At 45.1% G+C, this 19100-nt stretch overlaps 1 protein-coding gene across 8 annotated transcripts in view; it reads right to left on the bottom strand.

The window, feature by feature from the left end:
• The window catches only part of Zc3h18 (zinc finger CCCH-type containing 18), a 42467-nt gene that overhangs the window by 23100 nt on the left and 267 nt on the right, over positions 1 to 19100 (bottom strand). For 2 of the 8 annotated variants that reach the window (XM_016005911.3, XM_042277807.2), the window contains exons 1-4: positions 18281 to 18991; positions 12131 to 12735; positions 9918 to 10002; positions 8966 to 9037 (exon numbers count right to left, since the gene is read on the bottom strand). In XM_016005911.3, coding sequence (XP_015861397.1) covers positions 8966 to 9037; positions 9918 to 10002; positions 12131 to 12735; positions 18281 to 18407 — 889 coding nt within the window. In that variant the 5' untranslated portion in view covers positions 18408 to 18991. Of the gene's footprint in view, positions 1 to 8965; positions 9038 to 9917; positions 10003 to 12130; positions 12736 to 18280; positions 18992 to 19100 lie in introns of those variants that run through there. The other 6 variants (XM_006987382.4, XM_076572235.1, XM_016005912.3 and 3 more) reach the window with 3 other exon arrangements.

The following is a 19100-nucleotide window of genomic DNA, read 5'->3' as shown; positions in this document are numbered from 1 at the left end:
ATTCACATGTAAGTTAAATGAGGTTGGAAGCCTCACTGTACAGGATCTGAACCTCTGAGCCCTGGAAGGCAGACAAACACCATCCACTTCTTCATGATCAACTCTACATCATGCACTTCTCAACCTTATTTATGTAATAAAATGTAACAAAAGGGAGGCTGGAGAGATGGCTTAGTGGTTAAGAGCACTGGCTACTCTTTCAGAGGTCCTGAGTTTAATTCCCAGCAACCACATGGTGGCTCACAACCATCTGTAATGAGATCTGGTGCCCTCTTCTGGCCTGCAGACATACATACATGCAGGCAGGACACCATATACATAATAAATAAATCTTTTAAAAAAAAAAGTAACAAAGGCTCATTATAGCAAGTTAGAAAATACAAAAAAAATCAAGTATATGATTTATACTTAAAATATATTTCAGTTAGTAGGTAAGTAGGCATTTAGTATTTGTTTTAAATGTCAAAACAAAACAAAAAGGAAAATCTAAATAAAACCCAACCCAAATCCCACCTTCAAATCTTTGGGCAGAAAGAAGAAGAGAACACATGCACGGGAGGGAGAAGCAAACAGCAGAGGAAAAGTAAGGAGGAGGTGCAGAGTGTCATCCTGACAAAGTGTCAGGACAACAGAACCCAGCTCTCAGGGAGCAAAGTTAGGCCCCTGCTGATAGTATTCTTAACCCTTGACCACAAGAACAGCCACCTCAATATATAGCCAAAGCAGATATCCTGTAAATGCTGGACAAATGATGAAGGAGTGCAGGAACCCCGTTTATACAGGTAAACTCCCTTTCATGGGGGTGAGGCACATAGACTTTTATTTCTGTGGAGAAATGCCTTCAAGATTCCAAAATGCATGGAACTCAGGGCCTGGTACATACTAGGGAAGTATATTATTGTTGAGCTACATCCCTAACCCCTATCTTTTACTTAGTCTACTGTCAGTAAATATTACTTCCACAATTAAAAAAAAAAAAGGAAGAAAAAGAAAAAGGAAACATGCCAGTGTGATGGTTTAGCAGGTTAAGTGCCCTGTCTACCCATCCTGATCACCTGAGTCTGATCCCCATAGTCCACTCCTATCGACTGTCCTGAGCTCCACATACATGCGTACTCTGCCCCCTACAAACTTAATTTCTTAATTAGAAATAAATGAAATGGAAGAAAAAATAAAGGTATTTTAGAATAGTATGACCATCTGCTTCTGAGTGTGCTAAGAAACAGGAGGGTGGAGACTCAGAGGCTGAGTGGGACAGTGTTACTTGTGGCTTTTTTGTCAGGTTTTCACTATGTTGCCTTGGCTGGCTTGGAACTCACTGTGTGTGTAGACAAGGCTGGCCTCAAACTCAGAGAGATGCACCTGCTTCTGCTGCTTAGTGCTGATATAAAAGGTGTAGGCAACCCACACCCAGCTATTTCTGGATTTCAGAGGGCTATCTGCACATGGGTTTTCAAAGAAAAGACATGATCTTTTTCTTAACTAGATGGCTCATATCTCAGCAATTCTTGAGAAAAATTTTTTTTTATTAATTTTTATGCTTGGGTAGATACTATTTAACATGAGAAATACTTTATAGGAAAACAAAATAAAAGTGGGAATATATGTAAATAAAGAGCATACAGTAGAGTGGGTATGACAGTGCAGACCTTTGATTCTATCACTGAAGAGTGGCACATTCAAGTCCAGCTTGGGCTGCACACTATCCTGTCTCTCCTACCCTATACCTCCAGAACCTCCTGCCAGAAGGTAGTTACCAACTTAGGGGTGATCATGTAATCACCAAAAATACATCCCTATTTTTTTTTAAAGATTTATTTATTTATTATGTATACAGCGTTCTGCCTACATGTATGTTTGCAGTCCAGAAGAGGGCACCAGATTGCATTATAGATAGTTGTGAGCCACCATATATATGGTTGCTAGGAATTGAACTCAGAACCTTTGGAAGAGTAGCCAGTGCTCTTAACCTCTGAGCCATCTCTCCAGCTCCTTTTTTTGTTTTTTTTGAGACAAGGTTTCTCTGTGTAGCCCTGGCTGTCCTGGAACTCACTTTGTAGATCAGGCTGGCTTCAGACTCAGAGACTCACCTGCCTCTGCCTCCTTGAGTACTGGGATTAAAGGTGTGTGCCATCACCACACCGCTTTACAATCCCATTTTTTTATGAATATATTATACACTCTGGGGTGATCTTTGCCACTGCTGTCCCCAAACAACTTAAGAAGAAAAAATAAACCTGTGTGATTAATAGCAGCAGATCTAAAATTGCATCAGTAATACTGATACATGACCATGGCAGGTCTCTTAGCAGCAATCAAGGAAGCTAAACAGATGGCAGGAGGCGGGCTGCCCCCTCACCTGCTGGCTACAATCCCCATGTCTAACGGCCAAAATCCATCTCCGCTAACATGTGTAGACGCCAGCAAGAGACTGTGGCTGTGTGCATGAGCAAATGTATGTGTTTGTTAGGTCCAGAAATGAGCAGACTTTTAAGCCTGTGATTTGTTGGCTGGATTGGCTATCATCAGTTGCATGATCACCACTACTGGCAAAACACCTGTCAGAACAGCAAAGAGAATTGTATAATGTCCACTTTCCAAACAAAACACTGGTTTTGGTCTAGAGCACACACTCTGACAAAGTGGCCTCTGTAAGTATGCTTTGGTTTCCTTTCCAGCTCAGCTAGTCTGAGCAGCTGCAAACAGGTAAGAAAGACAGCCTGTGTATAAAAGTCAAAGTGCTCCACTGGTTTAAAAAACCTTCTTGAAGCCAGGGGGCAGTGGTGCACACCTTAAATCCCAGCACTCAGGAGGCAGAGGCAGGTGGATCTCTATGAGTTCAAGGCCAGCCTGATCTACAGAGTACGATCCAGGACAGTCAGAGGTACACAAAGAAACCCTGTCTCAAAAATTCAAAAACCAAAACCAACAACAACATAAAATAACAGCAACAACAAAACACTACCCAAACCCAAACCAAACCCGTCAAAGCCAGGCATGGTGGTGCATACCTTTAACCCAGCACCTGGGGGTGTAGGTGTGACAGAGGCAAATAGATATGTGTGAGTTTGAGGTCAGCCTGGTCTACACAGTGAGACTGTCTCAAAAACAACACAATAACAAGAAATCCCTGTCCAAATTCCCGTTATGTTTTACTGACACAGGCAAGGCTGGCCTCTGCATATGCATGCTCCCAGTAGGAGTGCCTCACTTACCGCTAGTTGTACGTTACTATGAAAACTGCCCTAATTTCAGAGTCCCTGGATGGGGACTCTCAAAGGCTACAGGCCATCTTGAGGCATGATACTTTTTTTTTTTTATAAAAACAAAGAACACATGGATCCAAAAGTGAGCAAACACAAGCTAAGATGCACAAATTGCTACAATGAAAAGCACATGAAAAGAATGCACATCCCAAACATTAGAGAATCCAATGACTCAGGCACCATCAGACACTGCTAGAAACGATACGAATAAAATGGGAAAAATTAAAGGGCACAAGCACAGTGGAGCTCCCTCAGGGGTTTAACTCAGTGGTCTAGTGCTCAACTTACAGGCTCAAGGCTCTTGAGTTTCATCCCAACATGCCATCTCCTAAGTCACCATGTAATATGCAGCTCCATTTTCAGATCAACCAACCCTGGCAATCAAGATCATCTCACCCAAGTTTTTGGGTGGCCACATTTTCATTTCTCTTAGACAAACACAGAGGAGGGCTTGGTGTGGTGATGTGTAAAAGAATGACCCCCATAGGTTCATATGTTTGAATGCCTGGTCTCTAGTTGGAGGAACCATTTGGAAAGAATTAGGAGGCGTGGCCTTGTTGGAGGAGGAAGCAGACTTTGAGATTTCAAAAGCCCACACTATGCCCAGTTAGCTCTCCTGCTTGCAGATATAAGTTCTAGCTACTGCTCTAGTACCATGCCTGCCTGCTCTCTACATCATGATGTTCATAGTCACCCTCTGAAACTGGAAGCCCCAACAGACTCTTTTTTTTCTTACAAGTTGCCTTCGTCATGGTGTCTCATCACAGCAATTTAAAGTAACTAAAATAGAAGGTGGTTACCAGAAATGGGGCTATTGCTATGACAGGCCTGACTATGCTGGATTTTGAAAAATATGCAAGATTTTGGGACCTTGAACTAGGAGATTTTGAATAATATAAGCAGGGCTTAATGGGCCATTCTAGTAGGAGCCTGGGAGACTACCAGCAGTGCTGAGAGCAATGTGGACTATATAGAGGCCCAACTCAAGAGGGTTCATATGGGAACAGTATTAGCAACTGGCCTACAGACCATCTGTGTGATATTTTGGCAAAGAATGTAGCTTCTTTTTGTCCTAAGAATCTGCCTGAGGATAAATTGAAGAGTTTTGGAATAATTTCAGTGGCAGAGGAAATTCTAAGACAGCCCAATACCGATTCTGTGGCTTATTAGCGATTTTTGTTTGTTTGTTTGTTTGTTTGTTTTTGAGACAGGGTTTCTCTGTGTAGCTTTGGAGCCTGTCCTGGAACTTACTCTGTAGACCAGGCTGGCCTCGAATGCACAGAGATCCACCCGCCTCTGCCTCCTGAGTGCTAGGATTAAAGGTGTGCACCACCACTGCCCAGCTAGTGATCATTCTTAATGCAGGTCTCAAATGAAAAAGAGCCACAGAAACAAAAAGAAATACAAAATGTAGGTCATGATGGTGCACATCTTTAATCCCAGCACTCGGAAAGCAGAGGCTGGTGGATATCTCTGAGTTCGAGGCCAGCCTGGTCTACAGAGTGGAGTTCCAGGACAGCCAGGGCTACACAGAAAAACCCTGTCTGGAAAACAAAACAAAACAAAAATCCACAAACAAAAAAGAGGGCTGGAGAGATGGCTCTGTGGTTAAGAGTATGTACTGCTCTTGCAGAAGACTGGAGTTCAGTTTCTAGCACCCATGTCAGGCAGCTCACCATAGCCTGTTAACTCCAGCTTCAAGGGATCTAATATTTACCTGCATTCACATGCACACCTACACACAATTAAAAATAATAAATCTGTTTTTGGTTTTTGAGACAGGGTTTCTCTTCGTAGCTATCCTGGAACTAGCTTTGTAGACCAGGCTGGCCTGAGTTCACAGAGATCGGATTATCTATGCCCACCAGAGTGTTGCGATTAAAGGCCTGAGCCGCTGCCACCACCACCTGGCATAAAAATAAATCCCAAAGAAAAAAAAAGAGCTGATGGTGGTGGTGCACACCTTTAATCCCAGCACTCAGGAGGCAGAGGCAGGCAGATCTCTGTGAGTTCAAGGCCAGCCTGGTCTACAGAACCAGTTCCAGAACAGCCAGAGCTACACAGAGAAACCCTGTCTTGAACAACCCCTCCAAAAGAAATACAAAATGCAGTTTGAAGAGAAAAAGAACACCAGAAAATTTCACATAGGAGCTGAGAAATAAGGAGAGATGGGAATAAAGAGTGTGCCCCCAGAGTGAGATCCCACACATCTAGCCCTATAACTTGTGAAAAGAAAGGCCTAACAAATTATGTGTTTCTAAAGAGCAACAAATGAAAAGTTTATGCAAATGTAATCTGCAGGCAGCCAAACTTGACAGTATGGTTCTGGCTGTACAGTCATGAAGGATACAGTAAAGGGGTTGTGGCATCTTCCTTAGCAGTCAGGAAGAGTGGCTGAAGCCAGGCATGTGGTAGGCGAGCCTCTGCATGGAGGCTGGGAGAGACCATTGCATGAAGCTGTGAAAGTGAAGCCTGGATTGTGTTTTAGACCCCAGGATGCTGGAGGTACCACAGCTTTGGGGGCAGACAGGGAGTGGAACAAGCCCAAAACAGAGATGTGTGCTGCAGTCAGCACATCTGGAAGGCAGAGCCAACTAAGCTCTTTGACATCAGACACAGACTGTGTAGTGGTTCTCAACCTTCCGAATGCTGTGACCCTTTAATACAGTTCTAATCCCCTCAACCATGAAATTATTTTAGTTGCTACTTCTTTTTTTTTATTTTTATTTATTTATTTTTTTCCTATTATCAGCTTGATACAGTACAAATTCTTATCCTAATAGTGAAATGTTTCACTGAGGCTCACCCAGTAATTGAGTAAAACCAAAACTTATTATAAGCTACAGTCATCCTAGGGTGATCTCCAAAGTATATAAAGAACTCAAGAAACTAGACATCAAAATACGGAATCATCCAATTAAAAAATGGGCTAAAGAGCTAAACAGAATTCTCAAAAGAATCTCAAATGGCTGAAAGGTATTTAAAGAAATGCTCAACATCCTTAGTCATCAGAGAAATGCAAATCAAAAGGACTCTGAGATACCACCTTACACCTGTCAGAATGGCTACTATAAAAAACTAATGACAGTCTATGTTGGAGAGGATGCGATTTTGTTACTGTTATGAATCGTAATATAAATATCTGTGTTTTCTAATGGTCTTAGGCAAACCCTGAGAAAGGGTAGTTTGACTCCAGGGGTCACCACTCACAGGCTGAGAACCACTGCGTTAGACTGTTGAGGACTTTTAAAATTGAAGTAAATGCATTTTGCATTACGATATGGCCACAAATCAAATGGACGGAATGAGGGGGTGTGAATGAGAATGATCCCCACAGGCTCACATATTTTAATGCTTGGTCTCCAGTTGGTGGAATTGTTTGGGAAAGATTAGGTGGTGTGTCATTGGGGGCAGCTTTGCCAGTTTCAAAAGCCCATAACATTCCTGGTTAAGGCCCCTCTCTCCTTTTTGCAGATAAAGATGTAAGTTCTTTGTTACTGCTCCTGAGCTATGGCTGCCTGCTACCATTTTCTCTGCCACTAATTTCCTGACTCACTCTCTAACTGTAAGCCCCAACAGACTTTTTTAAGTTGCCTTGGGAGCAACTTTAACTAAGACACTTGCTGAACTACACAGCCATTCTACTCCTTTTGAGGAATTGCCAGACTGTTTTTTACTTTCCTACCAGCAGTGTACAAGGGTTCCAGTATGTCCACATCCTTGCTAATAATACAGCAAGCTTTGTTTTATTTCTAAAGTAACTTATCTTATTACTGACAGGGTCTTTTCTTTCTTGAGTCAGTATCTGTAGCCCTGGCTGGTCTGGTATTCAAGAGATCTGCCTGCCTCTGCTTCTCAAGTGCTGGGATTAAAGATGTACTCCTCCATCGGGCTGGAGAGATGGCTCAGAGGTTAAGAGCACTGGCTGCTCTTCCAGAGGTCCTGAGTTCAATTCCCAGCAACCACATGGTGGCTCACAATCATCTGTAATGAGATCTGGTGCCCTCTTCTGGCCTGCAGGCATACATGTTATATACACAGTAAATAAATAAATCTTAAAAAAAGATGTACTCCATCATGTCCAGCTAAAGATTTTGTGTTTCGAGGGGAGGGGTTAGGGTGGGTATGTATACACTCCCACATGTGAGTACAATACCTGCAGAGTTCAAAAGAGGGCATCAGATCCCCCTAAAGCAGAATTTATAGACAGTTGTCAGCTGCCTGACATGGCTGCTGGGAACTGAACCTAGGTCCTCCAAGAACTGTACCCGCTCTTAACAAACTGTCTTTTTAGCCCTATCATAAGGATGATAAATCAACTGATTTCAACTCAACACCAAGCTTATAACTTGTAGGCAAACAAACAAAAATTACATCCAAATAAATTTCTCGTACTGCTGACAAAGACATCCCAAAGAACTGCAAGTTCCATCATTTTCTCTCTTTCTGCACACCATAAACAGGATGAGAGAACAGGAAGCACTGATTAAAAATGACCTAGAAATGTTATTACCTCCAGGTTCTACCTGTTCTACTCCACTTCCTGCCTGTAGGTTCCTACCCTTACTTCCTTCATAATGGACTATGATGTGGAACTGTAAGCTGAGATAGCACCCATCCCTTCCCAGGTTGCCTTTGGTAATGGTGTTTTATCAAAGCAATAGAAACTCTAAGACAATCACCTAAGCTGCTCTCCATTTCTTGACTGCAGAAACCTCCCTATGGCATGGCTTCACTCACGAAAACCCAAACACAGTTTAGTGTAACCACCGGTGTCCACCCAGTGTGAGGCAACAATCCTATCCCAGTGTATGCAGATGTCTCCCAAAGAGCTGGTTTGCATTTCTAATACATTTCATCTGTTCTGTACTTGGTAAGGTCTGAGAACTAGGTAAGGTGTTAGCCTCTGGTTCTTGCTCCAGAGACTCCATGCTGATACTGCCGGCCTGTCCCAAGCAGCTGGCAAGCTTCTGAGCTGCAAAGGCATTGTGCAGCAGTCTGAGAGCAGTACTAATGAGAACCAAGTACAGATACATACTGAACACAGGTTTTTGTTGATGTAATCTACCCATCTGCAGGGGATGACTGCATTTATTCCTCATGCCATTACTTCAAAACAGTCTCCTGCTTGCACTTATATTTCTTGAAATATTAGCTTTAAATATCAAAATTTTTGAAGAACTAAGATATAGCGTCACAGCCTTTCATTCTTAGGGTGCTTGGGTCAATGTCAAGTGAAGGTCACCTGCACACTGCCCTGCACCCCACCCCCAATGTACACAATAGACTGTGCAATTTAGATCAGCTAACTATTTTCAATTGGCATCCCAAGAGCATGTTCCCAGAGAAATGAGTCTGAGCGGGATTTTCATGACTATCCCATCACCAGGGCATCTCTTGGCCTTAGGGACAAGGCTGTTTGTGGATCACTCTTGGACACGGCCTTCCCCATGAATAAGACAGGATTCCACTGCCCACCGTGGAAGTTCCTGTTCTTCAAGTATAGTGCCATGGCCTTAACCTGCGTCTCCTCCCCAGCTCTAATGACACTAAGGAGGAAAGGGCAACAGCAGCTCTGCCCCTCAAGCTTCCTCCCTGTTGGTGTTCTAGCTGTGCTCTGGATCCAGGAGAAAGAAGTCTGGCCTCTGGCGCAGGGGACTTTAAGGCACAACAGAGAGTGAACACAGGATATTTTGTACCTTTAACCTGGCCTCTGAGTGGTATGGAATTTGGTATTGGTGGAAGAAGAGTGGATAATGGTGTCACAACATCTGGAAAAGAAGTACAGGAAGCTCTTGTGAACTTAGACTGCATACATAGGCTGGCCAGTGAGCAAAGTCATCCACCTTCCTATTTGTCCAAGGAAACTGCTCAACAAGAAATATACCCAAAACACTGCGGAACATCCAAGCAAGTCTTGCAGACTGGAGACTCTTAATTCCATTTTCTTTCTCTCTTTGTTTTTTTGAGACAGGGTTTCTCTGTGTAGCCCTGGCTGTCCTGGAACTCCTTCTGTAGACCAGGCTGGCCTTGAACTCACAGAGATCTGCCTGTGTCTGCCTTCAGAGTACTGGGGTTAAAGGCGTGCGCCAACACTGCCTGACCTTACTTCCATTTCTGAATCCCTCCCAGGCTTTACAAAACCAGAGCATCACATTACTTGTAATGTGGTCAACCCTGATCAGTAAGCAAGACTCAAATGCCCCTGCTGAAGACGCTTAACTGTGCTAGTCCTTTGCAGGAATGCCCTCAGAGGCTCTCCCTTGTCTTCAATGCCACCCCCTCTCCCCCAAAGGACCTGCTTCTGATCCCTCTTGTAAAAAGTAGTTCTTTCTTACAGATGTAGGGAATGCTAACATTGAACACTCAGAAACTGCCACTATCTGTTGCAGCCTTGGGTCTGTTGTAAACAGTGGGCCCGAAACCTGCAGGGTAAAAAACACCAGGCAGCTCTCGTCTAAGGCAGTTTTTAAAATGAGGACAGAACCAATAAAAGGTCTATTATTTACCACCAATACCATCATCACTACCACCAACTCTTGCAGTCTAGTCCCATGAAGCCTCACTGACATGAGGATGAATTACCACCACGGCCCCAGGAAAGTAGAGGCTACACAGATCGCTGCAAAAAGGCTGGAGGCAAACAATTACCTTTCATGAAGAATCGGCAGGTGGGGCGAGGCCTCACCTTCCGGTCACTGGGGTCCTTTACTTCGCCTTCTTCCAAGTCATCATCCTGGAACAGAGGACAGTCATCTGGAGGTGAGCCGACCCACCCTGCCCACCACACCTCTTCACCAGGCCAGAAGCAGAAAACTGGGTGTGGGGAGCATCCACCTTTCCCCAAGGTGTGTCCTCACCAGCTCACCTTCAGTTTCCCAATCTTAAATGCTCAGCTACACAACAGATGGTTTCTTGATCACCTATAACCTCAGAAGAGTACTATGGGAACAGTGGGCTCCACCAGACACTTCAGGATAGAGCTTTGGTCTGTTTCTATGAATTGTGAGCAAGCAATGGTTACACTTTGGTCTTCACTACTTTGTACACTAACAGTATATAAACCTATTACTCCATGCCCTTTGCAACTGAACATCACCAGACTTCCTCCTCAGGAACAGTCTCCTAGGCCAAAGACCTACTTATCTTCAGACTGCCCTGTAGGCTGAGCATCTCTCAGGCAGTACTCCTACATAAGTGTTCAAGATGCATCTGAGACTATGGTAAAAACAATGCACATACTAAGCAAGAATCACAGTGGAGGTCCATGAATCTAGAGGCAGCAACAAAGGCCAACATGCAAACAATATAGTGGAGTGAAGAGACAGGGTCTAGGAGAGGAGCTTCCAGGGAAAATGGCTGTTGGCCTGGAGCTACTGTGCTCTCTTGGGCCCAAACTATCATCCGCAGGGCCCACTTGCCTACCTGCCCTGTTATATCTTCAGCATGTTATTGTGAACCTGGCACATGTCTGGGACTCCGATGCCCAGGGCTTCTAAACAGTATGACCCGTAGGGTGCTGTGGGCTAGAGGAACAGTCTGGTAGGAAGGAAGTAGCCTCTCCTGTTATTGAAGGATGCTGGGCTGGGGTCTTTTAGTAACAAGCTGCTTCCCATTGGGTGTAGGACAGTTCACATGGGGTTACCATGCAGAGTAGGCAAAAACAAAATCATACTTTAGAACTGTACTGGGCCAGAAAGTCAACTGGCAGATTCACCCCAGATTCTGTTTCCAAGGGAAACAAGCAGATGAAGACGATGCGTGCTGTCTGGGGAAGGTTTGGTTCAATCCATTTCCCCATTGCTCATACCCACAGCACAGTGTAAGAGTTACCAGCGCCCTCACTGTCAAGGGCCTCCCTCTATAATTCCTATGAAGACTCTCAACCCCATTTGACCTTTCACTGCAGGAAAGGAAGGGCATTTAACAGGGAGCATCTGACACCAGGCACACTTAAAACACAGCCAATAATCTCAACTTGAACATCACACCATCTTTTCTCTTTTACCAACACTGAGGTACAGATCAATTTCCCCAGTGGAAGCACCGATGGCAAAACACAAGAAAATCTGCACAGCAAAGTCCTTCATGAGGGTGAACTAAGAAAGTTAACTCCGGAGACCATCTGCTACAGAGCCGGGAGAGGAGGTCAAACACCTGCTACTTTACACTTGCAGCCGCACAAACCCCATCCACCCAGGTCTACTCTACTACTGGGACCCAAAGCCCTACCACCAACCACCCTGTATGGCCAGAGTCATCCTCCATCCATGACACCCTAAAATGAACTGGGTGTATATGGAAATGTGGGAACCCCAGATAGTGGCCCAGTCTCCCTGGATCACCCCAGATGTTTAACCTATCTTCCACCAGAAGGACTCAGATGAGCAGTCTCCTCCTGAGGCACCTGAGAATCCCTAGATGGCTGATCTGTTCTGCCCCTTCCTCACCTGCTTTGAACACAACTGATCTGAACTTTGGGCTGTGTCCCCTAAAACTTCCTGATTCAAGGTTACAACAGAATCATACGTAAAGAAAACCCAACCTCCCACACACACTCATGATCCCATGATTTAAAGGCCAGATTTAAAGAAGGCATATTCTGGGGTCCACAGAAACTGCGGTTACTGACAGAAGCTTTCCAGTCTGAGGTTTTTCTGCACAAGTCTACCTCCCATTCTCCACTGTGAGCAATTCCTTTCCTGCCTCAACACAAGCTCTCATTTTCCTGCATGCCTGGCCCAGCCCACCACTGACCATCTCTCTAGGAACAAGAGAGCTTGAAAACCCTGCTGAGCCTGCTTCTCCTGGATCAGATGTGCCTGCTGAAGGGCCAAGGTTCTTGCCTGCTCCTCCATACTCACATCTATCTCCCCATCATCAATCTCTCCATCGTCATCCTCTTTCTTCTTCTCCTTCGCAGCCTCTGTGGATTCTTTTTCTCCCACACTTTGAACATCAGGCTTCCCTTCCTCTCCGGGAACACCTTCCCCCTTCTCCTCCTCGTCCTCTGCCCCAGCTTTCTCAACTTCCTCCTCCTGGGCAGCAGGAGCTGGCTCCTCAGGGACTTCCTCATCATAGTCTAGCTCATGTTCATCCAGTTCCCGAGTTACTGAGGAGGCTTCATCCCTGAGGTCACTTGTCCGGTCTTCCTCAACATCATCCCCCTCCTCGCAGAGAGATCCCGCTGGGCCCCTGCTCAGCTCATGAGCCTCTGAGTCCTGATCCTGGGACTTGGGCTCACTGGCTCGGTCTTCCTCATCCGAGTGAGTCTCCTCCTGGCTTTGTACCCTAGTTGCATTTTCCTCATCCTCCAAATCAGAAGCCCTTTCCCCAGCTCCATCCAAATCTTGTTCAGATCCACTTTCCCTCAGAATGTCATCGTCTGAGAGCGCCGGCTGCTCTTCATCCTCTGGGGAGTGAGGATCCAGTTCAGGGCTCTCAGCCACATCCATCAGGACCCGCAGATCTGCAAAAGACAAACAGCACAGACTCAGCATGGGCCTATCCTCCTGGTCCATATGCCCTCTGCCCTGAGGAGGAAGGACCCATTCTGCCCTTGCTCCATACAGCTCCTCCCAAATCTACAGAACTCCCTGTGAAGTGCCAGAGCATAACTCCACTGGCTACAGCTGGCCTCCACTTAGCTCTTCCTCTTGCCTGCAGCCAGCACAGGTGAAGAGAAGTGAACAATAATAAGCCATGGACTGCAAAGGACAGCTATTGGGATTCACAGGAACTGACTTCTGAAGACAAGGTTTCTATAGTGGAATGAGGTAGCACCCTAGGTCAGCAGCAGTTTCCAACTGAGCCTTTTTCTCCTACCCTGCCTCTCAAGCACAGTTTCTTGTCACCTCTTCAATCCCTCCCCTGTACTCTAAGGTTCAGACTCCAAGACCCCCTTCAGACCTTCCATCCAGCCTCCAGCATGCTCTTCAAAGGCACTGCTCTGAGACCAGTGATATCAGAGCCCAAACAACCAAAGCTATCCAGGTATCTGTTGTACAAATGGACTATGACAATATTTTTAGACATTTAAGTCATATACTTATATAAAAGACTTTAAAAAAAAAAGACTCACTTCTATTTCTAAAAATCCAGATTTAATCAAAGCAAATGTTTTCTGGTTTTTCCACCTCCACAGCTCATAGAAAGCACTTTGCTCTGCTGGGTGTAGCAGCACATGCCTGTAATCATAGCACTTGGGAGCTAGAGGCTACACCACACTACACAGTAAAACCTTGACTCAATAAAAAAGCACACCACTGCACTTGATTTAAAGCCCGACCACTTAAGCTGGGGTTAGAGAGTAAGTGTAGACATTATGTATAGCACTCAGTAGCCAGTATTTCTATCGAATCAGTAACAGATACCAACTATGACATGAAGGAAGAAGGGTTTGGAGTTTATCTGACTTATATTTATCTATTAAAGATAAAATGCACACTTGAACTTACACGCGTTGTGGGGGAGCACAGCGTTGAAGACTGAGTTCAGGACCTTACACATGCCATGCAAGTGTGCTATCTCCAAGCTTCAGCTCAGATCCCAAATTCATACTTTTAAAAACTTGTAGCCTGCCGGGCAGCAGTGGTGCATGCCTTTAATCCCTGCACTCGGGAGGCAGAGGCAAGTGGATCTCTGTGAGGCCAGCCTGGTCTACAGAGCAAGGTTTTTTTGTTTTTTTTTTTTGTTTTTGTGTTTGTTTGTTTGTTTGTTGTTTTTTCGAGACAGGGTTTCTCTGTGTAGCTTTGCGCCTTTCCTGGAACTCACTTGGTAGCCCAGGCTGGTCTCGAACTCACAGAGATCCGCCTGGCTCTGCCTCCCGAGTGCTGGGATTCAAGGCGTGCGCCTCCGCCACCACCACCCGGGTACAGAGCAAGTTTTGAGACAGCGAGGAATACACAGAGAAACCCTGTCTTAAAAAACCAAAACTATCATAGGTCACTAAAATACACAGCAGTCAAGATTTTCTGGTCATCTAGCATCAGTTCAGAGGAAGGAATATCAAAGTTGGTCCTAAGCTAGGCAGCAGTGGCTCACGCACTAGGGAGGCAGAGCCAGGCGGATCTCTGTGAGTTCGAGGCGAGCCTGGTCTACAGAGCAAGATCCAGGACAGACACCAAAGCTACACAGAGAAACCCTGTCTTGAAAAAAAAAAAAAAGAAGAAGTCACTCAGTCCTACCTGGGCATAGTAAGCACATGCCAGTTTGGAATCCTGGGATTTGTGGGATGACACAAGAGGACTGTTGACAGTTTGAGGCCAACCTGGACTACGTAGTGAACTGCAGCCCATCTGGGTTTAAAAAGTGAGAGCAAAAAGCAGTAAGAGCAAGTTCAGAAGCTATGTGCACAGCCTCTGATCTCTATGGAGTGCTGTGAGGGTCCTGCAGTGGGCACCTGCAGGGGGCATGGTGAATATCATGTAGGACAATGGCCAGATGGGGGCTGTGCTTTTCTAAGAGAAAGTTGGTGCAAAGCTCTAGTGTGGTAGGTAGAGTTTTAGTTAAGTCACGCTAATGCTAAAGATAACACCCCTAATATACCAACATTAAGGAATACATGAATTCCTTACTGTGTAACATCTGATCCCTAGCTTGGCACAGTTTTTATTACATTGTATATATTTTTTTTTTTTATTTATTTTTTTTTGGTTTTTCGAGACAGGGTTTCTCTGTGTAGCTTTGCGCCTTTCCTGGAACTCACTCTGTAGTCCAGGCTGGCCTCGAACTCACAGAGATCCGCCTGCCTCTGCCTCCCGAGTGCTGGGATTAAAGACATGCGCCACCACTGCCCGGCTACATTGTATATTTTTAAGTCTCCATAGAGGCCCAGGGACTTTTCATCTCTCCAGCTGCCTAGGAGTAGGACCTGGTACCCATAGTCAGTCAAGCTGAAGTGGTTACCAAGTGTCACATGTTCTACTTGAAACCTGACAAATTCCTATTCTAGTATTTTATAGCTAAAGGCAACCTTGTAAACAAAGTTATCTTTTAAATCAACCATTCTGCAAAACCAAATGTCCTGTCTAATTTGGAAGTCATATAACCGATACCACAGAAGACAAAGCCCAAGCTCCAAGATGCTACTGTCCTTGTAACATACTATCTATGTATGGTTCACAAGACTTTTTAACCAGGTCACAGCCCTTTTCTGGGGTCCTGGTACAAGCTGGTTTGCTTTCGGTTTTAGTCAAAATTTAGTTAATGAGTTATTTTTTACATTTTTGAAAATCTTGAAATGAAATCCTATGGTAAGAAGTGGAGACAGAGTGCCCAACTAAACATGAACTGTAGTAAGAAGCAGGCTGGTAAAGGAAGGGAGGCTGTCTTTTATCTGAGTACTGTGTATGTCTCAGGACTGTCAGTCAGGCCTTCTGAACTTGTGTTCCCAGACCATAGATGGAATGAGTTCTATTCCTAGCCATTGAAGTTTCTACTACAAATCCTTTTTGGTACAGACTACAAATAAACTAGGGTCTCCACAATCCTGCAGGTTCTGTTTCTCTTTTCTTCCCTCCAAGTATCAACGCACTAGACACTCACCAGAGTATATCGTTTTTACACAAAGACACAGCTGGGCTGACTAGCTTGAGAAATCTGGAAGGCTGGTGTGCTGTGCACATGCCCACGGAGCCTTCATGCCCTCCAGGTGAATTAGTTACCTTAACTGCAAGGAGTAAGTCAACTTCTGATTTGTGAAGGCAGTTTTTGGCACATGCCATAGAGTGGTGGGGTGAGTGGGCCTGAAAGTACCTGTGGCTGTCCTGGTGTGTGTGTAGGGGGTGGGGGCAAGATAACTCTTGGGATCACAGGCTGTTCTGAGCAACCAATGACAGGAATAAACAAGCCCAGACATATAAAATCTCTCTTCCTTTCTGGCAGTTCAAAACCCCCAAATTCCACTCTACATTAGGAATCTTATTTCTTACACAGTACATTATTCTGTTTATCTAACTGCACCTACCATACAAACTCCAACTGTTTTTATTTGAAGGCTTTTGGGAAGTCTCCTCCTCACCTCTGTTATAAGTGGGGGATCTTGAATTTCCCAAGCCCAAGTGTTAAAGTCTTGGTCCCTAGAGATACACTACTAAGAGGTGCAGAAATTTTTAACAGGTTAGGCCTAGGAGGAGCCCAGTCTTTGCTCTCTGGCATAATGAGAGGTTGAGTGGTTTTGCTCTGTCACACTCTGGCCATGGTGTCTACCTTACCAACTGCATATGGTCTAGATTCTAGAATATACCAAACTGAGAGCCAAAATATACCCCTCCCCCAAGTCTCTCCTTTTTCTTTCTTTCTTTTTGAGATAGAGTTTCTCTATGTATCCCTGGCTGTCTGGAACTCTATCAGCTTGTCCTCAAACTCACAGAGATCCACCTGCTGTCTCATGATTGCTGGGATTAAAGGTGTATGCCACTACATCAACTTTTATCTTTTCTCTGTATGAGTTCATTACCTCAGGTATTTGTCATAGTGATGGAAATCATATACTCTTCCTGTTCCTACAGAGTGAGAAAGGATGGAGGCTCTCAAAAGGCTGGCACTCAGTGTGTAGCCTATATACCACACACTGTACTAACTGGCTGGGACACTTCTGAGACTATTAGCATCCACAGGTCACTATTAGCATCCACAGGAGGCATGGCCAAAGCTGCCATGGTGCAGGGTTCCCTTGCAGAGGCCCTGACAGGTTTTCTGAGAAAAGGCACTGCACGGTCTTCTTTCCCATGGGACCTCCTGGGAGTGCACTACTGGAGGCCACATTCAGGTGAGGATCTTTCAGGGACAACCACAAATCTACAAGTTCTTTTTTGGTTGTTTGTTTGTTTTAGAAGCACTCTAAATCATACCTTTAGAGCAGAAATCATGAGATGGCTTGATCTCCAGGCCTGCTCTAGGCAGGGTCACTGTCTCTCTAGGTGCCAGTATTCTGTTTTGAGACTAATTTGTGTGTTCCTTATGCTGGATGCAGGGAAATACATGCCCTATTAAGTGTAAACAATGAATTAAGGGTCCTCCAGTCCAACTCACTAAACTCCCATTTTCACAATCTTTGACCAGCCTTAGTCACCCAGTAATGTAGAATTTTCACAAGGCTTAGAGCTAATCTTTAGTCCTCTAATCCACAGTGGTAAACCTGTTCAGGGATGGAATAACACATCTTTCACTATTTCTGTCCCCTGCTGCATTTCCCTGCTGCATTTGACATACCTGAAAAACGCTTGTTAAACAATTGACAAAAATTTCATTAATCAGGGAACTACCTGTTGCATACCAGAAAGAAAAGTTGTCTAACTCAGCTAGGGGTGGTGGTGCACGCCTTTAACTCCAGCACTAGGCAGGCAGAGGCAGGTGGATCTCTGTGAGTTCGAGGCCAGACTGGTTTACAGAGCGAGATCCAGGACGAGCACCAAAACAACACAGAGAAACCCTGTCTGAAACAAACAAACAGCCTGGCCTGGTAAACTGCCAACCCAGACAAAACAACTCTTGGTCAAACTTGGGGGTGTGTGACTATTAAATGAAACCAATTTCTTTACATGGCTTACTATTGAGACAGGTGTTCCAAGTGGGCTTCAGCAAAGGAAGATCAACAACAGACAAACACAACTCCTGGGAAACTTCTTTCTTTCTTGAGACAAGGTCTCACTGTGTAGTCCTAGCTGTCCTGGAACTAACTCACTATGTAGTCCAGGCTAGCCTCAAACTCAGAGATCCTCTTACCCCTGCTCCCCAAATGCTGGGATTAAAGGTCTGAGATACCATGCCCAGCTGTGGGAAACTACCATTAGCAGAGCAGATTCTATGTTGATGTCTAAGTTCTACTAGGCCTGTTTAAAATCCTCATTCATAGCTTCAATGTCTACAGCAAGAGTGTCGGGACTGTTGATAAACACCACTCCAAAGTGACTTACGCTCAACCAAAAACTCTTTGATAAGGAGTAGTCACCTTGACATCGTCTGTAGATGACAAGGTAATCTCTTTAAAGACAAGCAAGGTAAGAGCTTACCTGTTGGGTGCTGTGCAGTAAATCCACAAGTTCTCTTAAAAGTTTTGAGCATTCCCCACCTACAACTGGAGAGGAGTTTCAGGCTTTGGGACATACTAAATTGGTTCCAGAACTGGCTGGGCTTCATAAGCGCTCAGACCATACACACTCTCATCTCAGGAGCCAGGAAATGGGAATCAGCCTAGGGGTTGAAAATCTCAACCCCTGCCTTGGGATAGGTAATGTGAAGATAAACCAAATGCCCTCTCTCATTATCCCCAAATGGGTCTGAAGAAATCCCTACTCTTGCAAATAAATGCTAAACAAAGCTCATTTAGAGCGACTATTGTGCCCGGTAAACTCAGCTGTCAATGTAAACAGGGAAAACTAAATTTCCAGAAGTAGCGAGGCTGTAAGTCTTAGTTTAATTTCCTTCCAGCACTACACTTGTTTGGCTAACTTCACGCCAAAGACTCGGTGTCTCTGAGCTCCCAGTCCAAGAGGCGAGGAGGTTACACTTCCTAAGAGATCGAGGCCTCTCGGGGTACAGTGGGTACGTCCGATCTGTGCACACTTGAAGTTGCGAGAGCAAGTTGCAGGAGGCTCCAGAGAGTTCAAAGTTCCCCGTAGAGCCCGTCGACAGTCCAGGCGGGCCTCCTCTCGAGCCAACCTGCGTGCTCCTCTCCCCTTTGTAGGCGGAGAACATGTGCCACGCCGAATGGCCCGGAAGGGAAATGACAGCTTCAGGAAAACCAACTTCACCATGGCAGACCGCGGCGCGCGAAGGCGCCAGGACGTCCCAGGCCGCAGCGGGCTCGCGCCTGCCCGCTGTCCCGGGTCG

Source organism: Peromyscus maniculatus, chromosome 5, assembly GCF_049852395.1.
Source record: "Peromyscus maniculatus bairdii isolate BWxNUB_F1_BW_parent chromosome 5, HU_Pman_BW_mat_3.1, whole genome shotgun sequence".
Taxonomy (NCBI): Eukaryota; Metazoa; Chordata; class Mammalia; order Rodentia; family Cricetidae; genus Peromyscus; species Peromyscus maniculatus.
The sequence above is the reverse complement of the archived record's forward strand: the minus strand, read 5'-3'. Positions and strand labels throughout refer to the sequence as shown.